Below are 11,468 nucleotides of genomic sequence, written 5' to 3'. Positions count from 1 at the left end.
AAACTCCTTCTACGACGGTTATTTCTTCACCGTAAAACTTCCTACTGAATCGGCACTGGTATTACAGAGGGGGGAGCTGGAGAAACACACGTTCTTTGTACAACAGAAACGTTAGAAAAGGACACAAAACGTACCGACGAGCACTAACTTTGGCTTGGTTTTCCCTCCTGGTTTTTGTTTTGTTTTATTTTTATTTATTTCCTGCAACCAGGGATTTGAGGCATCCCCCGGCTTCTCTTTGGATGCTGAGTTTGTCTCAGTTTCCTCAGCCCTGAGGAAATCCCTTTACTATGGCAATTGAAACCTGAGACCATGGCGATATTGTCCTGAAGAAAATAAATTTCCAGCTGGCAAATTATGGCCAGGTTGGCTTGTCAGACTGAATCGGGCAGTTTGTTTTGCTTTTGATCCGGGCACTTTATTCCAGTTGCCCTCAGTTCATATTTGAGTCACTTCACAAAAAAAAAAAAAAAAAAACTTTTAAATTCATCCAAAAGCATCCGTGTGGATGGCTTGGTCTGGCAGGAGCTGGCACCCCAGCAGAGGGTTTGCGAGCCAGAGACGTCCACTGCGAGTGAGGTTGCAAATTTGGGGCAGTTTCCTTGGGTTTTAGTGATGGGAGAGGTTTGACACTCAGACGTGGGACTCGCAGCCCCGTCAGGGCCAAGTGTTTCTAACCAACGGGTTTGGCATGGGCGGCCAAAGTGTCACAGGGGTTGTTCCTCCGAAGGGATCTTTGCTCTTTTGCTGCACGAGGGCAGGAGGCATCAAATCTCCCATCCTGGAGATTCAACCTGTGCTGCTTTATCACCCAAAGCACACGGGGCGAAATTCCCAAAAGCTTTTGAAGGATCTGGGTGCTCGAATCCTGTTGACGCAGGCTCCAATCCCTTGGCAAGTGCTGAGCTCTCCCTCCTGACAGCCAGCAACTCCGCCGGGAGCAGCCACATCCTTCCATGTTCCTCAAAGTTTCTCATGGACCTGCTGCAGTGATTTTGGGGGGATGTGCATATTTCTCTGCCTCCCCATTGAGTCTTTAAGGCCAGAAACGAAGTGGGACCAAAGGCTTGGGCTGCCAAACGAAGGCTCGCCTTGCAGGCAGAAAGGCTGTGAGGAAGAGCAGAGGAGCCAGGGCGGGCACCGTCCCCCCGTGTCACACGTAGAAACCTCAAGCAGTTAGTAAAACAACGTGATATTATTTACAAGTCTTGCTTATCTCCTTAAGGAGGGGAGGAAGAAGAGTTTCTGGCTGAATCCAGAGGTGAAGGGGGAGTCTGTAGGCGCAGACATACCGGCACTGGTGCCATGCACCAGCTCGCCTTGCAGTCCTTCCTCTGCAAAAATCTTGTGATGCTCCAGGCGAGTGAGACATCAAAGCAGTAGCTGGGTGGGGGGCATCCCCCAGGACCACCCTGGCTGCTCGCTGGCAGCTCGTGGGGGGATCAGGGTGCTCACCCACCCGGCGGCTGCTCTCCAGCATCACCCGTGAGTGAGCTGGGTGCTGGGCGGGGAGCTGATATGCCAAGAAAATGCACTTATATCTCTGGAGGCGTAGAGGTGGTGAGTGATGTCCCTTTCCCCGGGGCAGCGGCGGGGTCCTGGCAGAGGGAGGTGTTGGGGCCACCCAAGGGTGCCCTGGGGAGGCAGTCGGTGCACTGAGGGGGGGCAGCACCCGCTGTGCACCCGGACGGAGGTGAAGGACCCGCAGGGGAGCGGGCAGGGGCATTTCTGAGCCCCCCTTCACAGTGCTGGAGGAGAAGGAGCCCTTACAAGCAGGGGGTTGGGACCACCAGCCCCGGGGGGGGGGTCTGCAGGCGAGCAGGGACAGTGCAAAGGTGTCAGGGTGGCTTTGCTCCTGGGTCGGTGCAGGGTGGGGATGCCGGGGCTGGTGCCAGGGGAAGGATGAGCAGAGCCCTTTTGTCGTGTCCCCACTGTGGGCAGGCACTTTTTCAGCCCTTTAGACCTTCAGTGTCCCCCCCACCCGTGTAGCTCCAGCGTCCCCAGGTGAGCTGGGCACTGGCAGGGAGATCGTGGCACCCAGACGTCTGATCCTCAACGTTCGGGTGGTCCCGGCTGCTCCTCACTGAGACCAAACGCTGGCAGCCCTGGGGAGCGTGCGCGGGGGCTGCGCCCCCCGAATTTCACAGTGTAGGTTGAGCTGCTGGAAGCCAAGCCCTTACCCCCAGCCCACTTGTCATGGCACGGCCTGGCCGTGGGACCAGCCCCCTCCCCAAATCCTGGTACAGCAGCTCCAGTGCTCTTCACGCCCAGCCCAGCCCTGCCCTTCATCTGCGTTTTGGGGAAAGCAGCTGGATTTCAGGGCATTAGAGGGGAGCAGGAGATAGAGGCAGGGTGGGCCAAGGAGGAAGGGCAGGAGGAAGAGGAGAACTGGAGCCCCAAGGAGGAAGGAGAAGGGCTGGAAGGTGGGGCAGGGCTGAGAGCGCGGGGCTCATTCCTGTGTCCGTCTGTCCAGCCTCACGGGGCTGCAGAGGATGCGCCGGCAGCAGACGGGCTTTGGGTGTTGAGTCCCAACACCCGACCCGCTTACGGGCTGCCAGGGGGAGTTGGCGTTGGGAGGGGGCGATACCGAAAACAGGAGCTCAGTGCATAGAGGACCGTAAATTGGGGGGGCCCGGGGAGCCCCCACTTCCTTCCCACCCTCCCCTCCTGGGCTCTTGGTGCCAGGGAGGGGAGAGGTAAAGGGAAGAAGGGGGAAGGGGACCCCACGGGGCTGCCCCGGGCCACCCTTCAGACAGGGGAGGTGGCGGTGGACTCGCTGTACAAGCTCTCGGCGATGTCCCCGCGCTGGATCTTGCGCAGGGCGGTGAGCAGGGCGTCGAGGGTGGCCGTCTCCTTGGAGGACCAGTCGGCCAGGAGAGCCCGGGCAGGCGATTCCTCCCGGGTGAAGGAGTCTATGAGATCCTCTTTGTAGCCCAACTCCTCAGCCAGCTGCCTCCACGTCTCCTCCACAGAGCTTCCCAGCAGCTTCTCCACCTCCTCCTGCTTGCTGGGTGGGAGGTTGGTGTAGAGGTTCCCATCTCCTTTGGGGGCTGGGAAGGAGGAAGGAGCGTTAAGCCCATCCCTGGGGTGCCCTTGCCCACCCTGTAGCCCCCACTTCACCCTACCTGGCCCCTGGGTGCTCTGGCTGGGCGGCTGCTGGTCGTGCAGGCTCTGGCTGTCCACCGAGATGCCGCTGTCGCTGTGCAGCTTCTCCCCCTCCGGCGAAGGCGTCTGGTTCACCGGGCGGTTGTTGGCCCCTTGCTTGTTCTGTTTGCAGTTGTTCCACCTGCAGGGAGAGGAGCGGGGAGGTGACATCCCCCAGGCTGGGAGCACATTTGTTGCTTTGTCCCTCTTTTTTGGGACCACTTCTCCCAGGGAGAAGCGTTTCTCCTGCAGCCTCAAAGCTCTCCAGGATGGCGCTGGATCGGTTTAAACTGGCATTTACAGCTGCCAAGTGGGTGCTGAGCTCCTGAGCTTTGCGAGGGATCAGGGCAGGGTTTCCTTCTGCGTGGATCTGCTGCAAAAATGCGGCTGTGCTGCCGGAGCACACCGGAGTCCCGGGGCTGCCTGTGGGTCCCCCCATGCCTGTGGGTCTCCCCCCACCCCCAGGGTGCTGGGGAGCTGCTGAGCCAGCCCTGGCTTGCCCAGGCAGATGCAAACCCAGCACACCAGGGATGAGCTGCTGAGCGTGATCGGCCGTGACGGCTGCCTGCACCGTGCCAGAACAAGCAGGAGCCAGGCGGGGGGCGGGTTGCAACGAGGGTTCCCCCACCCTGCACCCCCACCCTGCTGCCATCTCCCTTTTGCCCCTCAACAGCCCGATTTCTCATGCTTTTTTGGAAATCCACCTCCTACCCACCCAGCCTGGTCCCCTCCCTCCCTTGTTGGTGACTGCGGGACCTCCAAGGAGAGGGACACAGCCTGTTTCCCACCACCCCAACCCTCTGCCATGACCCCACGGTGCTGCCACGGGCCTCTACCTTTTGAAAGCGATGTAGGCTACCAGCCCCACCACCACGGCCGCCAGGATGGAGCAGTAGACCGGGATGAGGTTGTCGGCAGTGCCGCGGCTCACAACGGGCTGCGAGCTGCCCATGATGGTGGTGACGGTGTCTGCCAGGGTGCTGGGCATCACTTCAGTGTTGAAGGGGTCCCTGGTGATGGGCTCGGGGCTGTCAGAGCCTCCCAGGGATGGCGTGTGTGTTGTCCAACGAGGGTGGAGGTCTGCCAGGCAGGAGGAGAAAAGAGAATAATTAGTCACGCAGCCGGCCATGCCTTGTGGGGGGTGAATCGGTGAAGGGACAATGATCTTGGCAGGGATCTTCTTCCAGAGGTGCCAGCTCTGCCCCATCCCCTTGTCCCCAGACTTGGCCTTAGGGTCAGTGTGAGGTTAATAGTTGGACTAGATGATCTTAAGGTCTTTATCCAACTGAGATGATTCTGTGAAATCACCATGTTCCCTGGCCCCGGGTAGCACCAGCCTCCCTGGTCCCCAGGACAAGGGGGAGCTGTCCCTCGCCCTGAGTGGCTGATGGTGCCTGGTTGTGGCTGGACATGGACATGACTTTGAAAGCTCCTCTTTGCCAGCGTTGGGTTTGCTCAAGTCCTGCAGCTCTTCCCACCATGTGCAAGCTGCAGACTGAGCCCTGGGCTCCCATCGCTGGTACTGAAGCCCGGGGAAGCAGCTCCAGCTGCCTCCCATCCACCTTACACCCGTGTAAGGCAACCCAGCTGCCTCCGCAGCTCGGAGCCGGGCTCACCCGCTGCCAGCACCACCAGAGTCTGGATTTGCCCCTTTCGTGGCCCCTGCCTGTAGCCCTGCACCCCACCAGCCCAGCCCCGTTTGGGAGTGACCCCGTTCCCACCGCACCCAGGCATGTCCCGCCGCGCGACTGGATCCGTCTTGTCTTGCCCCAGGGAAACGCTCTCACCTGCGGCTGCCCCATCCCCTCCCCTGGGTGCCGGCTCCCTCCCAAACCCCCCGCACCCCTCTCCAGGGTCCAGAGGACCAAGCGGGTGCCACAGCAGGTTGCTGGCACCTCACCTCGCCCGCCCTCCGGCTGGACCCCGCTGCCCTTTTGGAGCGGCGCTTTGGTGGCCACTGTGGCCGTTTCCGGCAGGGCCCCGCTGCCGGCTAACAAAGCTGGCCCTGTGCTCCTTGACTTATGGCTCCATTTACTCAACCCTTTCAAGGGAGCTACACTGGCTGCCCCCGCGCTGTGAATCAGCGGCGGCCGGGACAAAGCTCTTTTCTCCCCCATCGGGCTTGGGGCAGGGAATTGCGCTGCTGCTGCCAAGGAGCAACCGGGGTGCCCCCAGCTGAAGCAGTCACAGAATCACAGAATCAGATAGGTTGGAAAAAACCTTGAAGCTCCTCCAGCCCAACCATGAACCTCACACTGACCCTTCCCAACTCCCCCAGATCCCTCAGCGCTGGCTCAGCCCGACTCTTCAACCCCCCCAGGGATCCCGGGGACTCCCCCCTGCCCTGGGCAGCCCATTCCAACGCCCAACAGCCCCTTCTGCACAGAAATCCTTCCTAATATCTAGTCTAAACTTTCCCTGGTGCAACCTGCGGCCATTAGTTCTTGTCCTGTCACTTACTACTAGGTTAAAGAGGCTCATCCCCAGCTCTCTGCACCCTCCTGTCAGGGAGCTGTAGAGGGCGATGAGGTCTCCCCTCAGCCTCCTCTTCTCCAGACCTGGGGGGCTGTGCATGGCAGCGGGGTACAGGCTGGCACAGCTGCCCGTGAGTGATGCTCTCCCCCTTCCCTTGGGCACCAAACCCTCCTGGGCTGTCCCCCGGCTCTTCGGGGCAGTTCATTCCCGTCAGAAACCCATCAGCTGCCAAGTCCTCTCCTGATGAAGGCTAAGGCAGCAGTGAGTGTGGGATCTGAGACTGGTGAACCTCTTGGCTCTGCTTGCTGCTCTTTGACACCAAAAGCCACCCAGCAGAGTGTCTGCACCCGCAGACCCAGGAAGCCCCTAGAAAGGGCTGGGCAGACCCTGGGGCTGGGCATTTTCCAGGCTCAGGAAGCTGCATGCTGCAATGCCTGAGGGCTGGAGGTCTCAACTGGACGCTGGGGTCTTCTCCTCCAAGCCCAGGGACATGCCCCGGCCTCCCCATTGCTGTGGTGCAAAAAGAAACCGAGGCAGGGAGTGCTACGGGAGACCCGGCAAACCCCACTTTCCCCGCTGCAATGGGTCTCTGCGAATAAAACCAGCGTTACCTCTGCATTCGGCATCCGAGATGGCCGTGCACTCCTTCACCATCACTTCATTCTCCTCGCAGGTGGTGCAGGGCAGGCAGGGGTCCACAAAGTTGGCTTCGCTGGAGAAGGTGCCCTCAGGACACTCCTCGCAGACCGTGTCCTGCGAGTCCTGGCAGGGGAACATGAGGCCGAAGCCCACCTCGCACACCCGGCACTCCTTGCAGCTCCCGCTCAGCTCGTCCTGGTAGTAGCCATAGGCGCAGCGGCAGACGGCGTCGTCCGACTCCACGCAGGGCGCAGACATGCTCTGCAGCCCCACGCACTGCGTGCAGGGCTTGCACGGCTCCGTGGCGCTCACCGTGTCCGAGTAGGTGACACCTGGCAGGGGACAGAGGGTGAGGTCAGCAGGGTCCCAGCATGATGTCCTTGTCCCTGTGGCCACTTTGCTCCCCGGCGCTGGCTTTGTCCCATCCCCAAATGCTGCTGGGCCAGGGAGATGGGCTTGTGCAGTGACTACTAGCTGGGACCGTGTCCCCTTTCACCATTTTTCCCCTCCTCCAGGTCAGAGGGAGAGGTGTCCCCCCCTCTGCAGCCCCTCCCCACCACCGAGTATCCCCCAACCCACAAGTCTACTCTTCCCATTTACAGCTACCCCCTTGCTGGAGCAATTCCGGGGTGCTGCCCTCCATGTGCCCATCCCAGCGCTTGGTGTCCCCAAACAATCCTCCCTGCTCCCAGCCGGAGCACCAGCCCCATTTTTGACCTCTGGATGGTCCCCGTGGGCATCCCACAGCCACCGCTGCTCCCCAGCATCCCAAACGCTTTCTCCTCCGCATCCTGCCTGGGGGGTCCCTCGGGGCATCACCACCCTGCGCCCCCCTCCTCGGCCACGTGTCCCCAACGCGGGGCGTGATGCGAACAGGAGGTTACAACACTAATTGCTGACTCTCCTCTGACCCTGGGGCTTCTTGCTCTCCAGTTTCATCCTGCAGGACTGACTTTGCCAAGGAAATCAATCCTCCCGCAGCCCGGCAAGCCGCCCCCACGTTCCCTCCCTCCTCCTGCCCGCTCCCAAAGGTGTTTGAAGATATTTTTAGCCCGGGAAGACGGGTCAGCACCCATCCTGGAGGGCACAGCTGCTGTCCCTGCGTCGGCTGCCTCCCACTGATCCCTCCAGAGCCCGTGTTACCGCAACACCCCGCCTTCCCTTGTCCGAAATGCCGGGGGAAAGTCCAGCCTCCTCCTTGATGGAGAAGGTGTTGGGGAGCTCAACCGCAATCCCCCTGCTAGCCCTGCTCCTCGGGAAGGAATCCAGCCACATGCTAATCTTTAATTACCTGCTTGTCTCCCGAGGATGACCGTGGGAAACAGCAATTCCCACCCTCAGTGACCTCCAGCCTCCCCAGGTGGCCAAGGAGAGACGGAGCGATGGACAGGCTCAGGGCAGAGCTTCATTTTTGGCCGTTTTCAAGATAGAGGGGAAAAAAGAGCCCCAAGACCCTGGTGATGGGCAGATTCAGCACCTCCTGCACCGGAGGAGGGGGACGGAGGTGCCATCCCCGGCTCAGTGACTGCTTTCCCACCATGGCTCAGCCGCAGCAAACCCTGAGCAGTGACAGCCGTGACATTGCCACCCCCAACACCTCCCCTCGCCCCCTGCCTGTGTCTGGGGGTCCTGCTCCTCTCTCAGGGCCAGCCCTGTGCCCTCCCTACAACTGCAGGACCCTGGGGACGGACCTGCTCCGCTGCTGCTGGCCCTGAGCCACTGCCTCGGCTCTGTCCCGGGGTGGGCAAGCAGCCCCTGCCCCACTGCTTGCCCCGCTGCCCAGCCAAGCGAGCAGAGCCAGAGCAGCACCGGGTCGACCGCCGGCGTGCACAGCTCCCATTAACCTGGGCTCATCCTTTGCATTATTCTGAATTATTGATAGGCACCATTAGAGCGGGGAAGTGGCCAGGAAAGGCATACGGCTGAGTGGGCACATTTTCAGTGGCAGCAAGGTATCTGAGCTGAGCAATTACAGCTGAGATTCAAACAGGGCCCCCTCCCTCCCGCCCGCGGCGATGGAGGCTGGCGAAGGGGATAAATAAATCATGAGGTAGCAATCAGGGGTGGCTGGCAAGGGGAGGACGGGAGAAGGAAAATTATAATATATTTAAAAAAAAAAAAAAGAAAGAAAGAAAAAAAAAAAAGCATGTGGCCATTTGGGCTAATGCAGGGACCCTCTCCGCCAGCGCCCCGGCACCCGCTGGCTTTGGCTGGGGTGGTGCTTTGGTTGTAGCAAATTTTTGTGAAATAATTTGGCTGGTGAATCGGGAGGAGATCCAAGGTGAGAGCTTGGAGGCAGCCCGGGGTGGAGGTGTGGATCTCGGCGGCCCAGGGCTGTGCCCACATTCCTCCCCGCGGCTCAGCCTCGGCTGCCAGCGCCCGCAGGATCCAGCATGAGCCCGGGTCCAAAAGGACCCTCTCCCCATCCCGGCGAGGGCTGATGATGGGGTTTGTAGGTCTCCTTCTCTCCACACCCCAAAATCCCACTCTTGACCCAGAGGAGAGCCAGGGGAACGTTTACCCCTTTGTACTACCCGCACCCATAAACCGCCCCATGGCCACCCCCACCCAGCAGCTCCCAGCTGAGGAGCTGCTGGAGATTAGTTGGTGCTAATGAAAGATTAAAAAGGCTGCAGCTGGGGCAGGGCTGGGGTGTAAAGCAGGAGGGTTTGCAGGGGATTTGTCTTGGTTGTGGCTCCTCAGTTTGTCTGTTGCTTCTCCCTTTGAGGTAGTTGAGGGGGGTGTCGTTCCTTAGTGCTGCTTCTTTTTGGGGTGGTAGGGGCCCGATCCTGCCCTGAGGTGTACACCACGCTGCTGTGCAGTGGGGTAAGCGAGGGAGATCCCATGTGATAGATATTCCCAAGTGAGGGGTGGCAGGGCTGGGAGCTGCTGGGATGCAGATAAAGGGGTGCAGGGGGGAGAACTGGCAGCTGCCTGGAGGCCAGGAGCTCTCGGCCTTGCTGGTCCGTCAGCAGCAAAGCTAAGGAGGGCACAAAGCCCTGCTCTGGGGTGTTGCTCTCGGCCTGGGTGCGATGCTGAGAGGCCTTGGGGCCGCAGGTCACTCCTGGCTGCTCCCATCCTGCAGGGATGGAGGGAGGGCCCATTCCCTTTTGTCCTGGTGCTTTCCAGCTCAGCTCCCTAACCCAACAGAGCTGCTGCCTGATATTCATCTCCCTTCAAAAATGCAAAAGCCTGGCCTGGGGCGATGTGGGGCTGGGGTGTAAACTGGAGCAGTGGCCCTTGCACCCACGCCCCAGCTGATACACAGACCTCCAGCACCGCACTGAGGTCACAGTCCTGGTCTCTCCGTAACCTCCACACCCCCTGTTCTCCAGGGAGGGTGGAAATTCCCTTTATCCCTTCAGTTTCCAAAAAGAAATCGGGAAGACCAGTCACCTGCCAGCCTGGAAGTGCAGCTAAAGGGAAATGTGTTCATCTGAGCATCCCCAGGAATGCAAAGTGACCCTCGGGATTTACAGTCCTGCACACCCAGGGGCTGGAGCCCCCCACCCTGGGCAGGGTCCCTGCAGGAAGGGCTCAGGGGGATGGATGGCACCTCGCAGCAAGGTGGGGCTGAGCCTGTTACAGCCCGGGAGGGAGCGAGCCCCCCTCCCCGTGCCCGGCGGCGTTACCCTGTGCAGCAGCCCCAAGGTTGCAGGCGGTGGGATTCAGCCCCTGCTGCCAGGCGCAGGGAAGGTAAGCGCTGTTCATCGATTTTGTAGGAAAGCAAGAGGTATTTTTAGCACTGCCCTGCTGTTGCTCCATCCCCTGCTCCGTGCTCGCTCTGCTTACGCTGCTTCTCCCCCTCACCCCACTCTAAACTTTACCTCCTCTCTGCTCCCCCACGGCCACCCTCTTTTCCTTCCCCCCACCCTCTCAAGTCACATCCCTGGAGCAATCTGGGCTTGGCTGGCACAGCTTTTCCTACAAATACTTGTCCTCAGGCCTTCAAAGGGTTTGCAGCAGTAAATTTGAAGGGCAGATTGCTTATGCCTATCATGGCATTGTTTAAACAGTAATAGCTGGACCATTTCATCTGTAAGCATTTAAGCAGGTCTCCAGCACACATCTCTGACCGACATTTATGAAGCATTTGACATAGGCAATGTGCCTGGAGTTGGCCAGGAGAAAACTGTTCCCCTCTCTCTTGGGGGACTTAAGTGATTTGCTTCTTGCCTCTCGAACTTGCTTTTATTTTGCAGTCTTTACAAGGTTTAAAAAAAATAAAAATAGAGGTGGCTCATTGGGAGACATCCCTGTGTCTGGATCAGAGACTGATGTGCAATCGGTGTTGGGAGGGGGATTTTTTGGAGGTAAATGCTGACCACGAGCCTGTAGCCAGGGAAGGGAACGGTGCTGGAAGGGGGATCTGCAGATCTGCAAAGGTGACTGGTACCAGCGGGTCCTAAAATGGGGTGATGCTGCATCCATGGCTGGGGATTGCGGGGCAGATGCTTTGGGGAGATGCTGGTGGCGGTGCAGTTGGGTGGCCTGGGGTGGAGCTGATCTCTGCAAGGGCTGTGCACAGACAGATTGAAACCAACAGCACAAATTGTGCCCGGGCAAGACTTCGGGAGGTAAAGAGGATGCGCTTGGGGAAACCCAAGTACCTGCGAATGTCCATGGTCCCCCGAAGCCCCCCCAGGCCCTGTGGCAGCCCCTTTGTGGGGTTCTGAGGAGGGGAGCGGGTACTCACTGTCCAGGCAGGGCTCGCAGACCGTCTGGTTGACCCCGCAGGGCTGCGCCACCCCCTCGCCCAGGTTGCAGGCTTTGCAGCACTCCCCGCTTGTCGTGTACATCTTGGTGAAACACTTGTCCTTGGAGCCCCAGGTGGGTCCCTGAGGGAGAAAACAAAGCCGGGAGGTGACCCTTGTCACGGGACCCTCCCTGCAAGGGCAGGCGGAGAAATGCATTGCACCCACGTAGGGTCCTGCTCCGGGGTGGACACCCCATGTGGGTGCTAAAAGGGACTCAAATTAAATACAGGTTTTGGGAGAAATTACTTTTCTATGCAAAAACTGCTCATCAGGAAAGGCCCTGCCAAGTGCTGCTGCTGGAGGGAAGTTAGGAAAGCCCATGTACCCACGGTTGTGGCTGATGGGTATTGGGGGGGGGGGAATGTGGGTTTTTCTGCAGAGTTACAGCATTGTTTGCTCTTGTCTCTCACCATCCTCAAGGAAGCTTTGCCATCCTGATGGGCTCAGCCCTTC

General features: G+C 59.6%; 1 protein-coding gene across 1 annotated transcript; it reads right to left on the bottom strand.

Annotated features, from left to right (window-relative positions):
- Window positions 1-188: 188 nt before the first annotated feature.
- Window positions 189-11,186, bottom strand: NGFR (nerve growth factor receptor). Its single transcript, XM_026864807.1, has 5 exons — window positions 10,955-11,186; window positions 6,231-6,590; window positions 3,981-4,224; window positions 3,126-3,286; window positions 189-3,050 (listed from the first exon to the last, which is right to left on the bottom strand). The coding sequence occupies exons 1-5, from the start codon at window positions 11,169-11,171 to the stop codon at window positions 2,749-2,751; spliced, it is 1,284 nt and encodes a 427-aa protein (XP_026720608.1). The 5' UTR covers window positions 11,172-11,186; the 3' UTR covers window positions 189-2,748.
- Between the last annotated feature and the right edge of the window lie 282 nt (window positions 11,187-11,468).

This window comes from Athene cunicularia (genome assembly GCF_003259725.1).
Source record: "Athene cunicularia isolate RWA chromosome 27 unlocalized genomic scaffold, athCun1 chr27_part1, whole genome shotgun sequence".
In the NCBI taxonomy this organism is placed as follows: Eukaryota; Metazoa; Chordata; class Aves; order Strigiformes; family Strigidae; genus Athene; species Athene cunicularia.
Note: the sequence above shows the minus strand (reverse complement) of the source record. Positions and strands in the feature narration are given on the sequence as shown.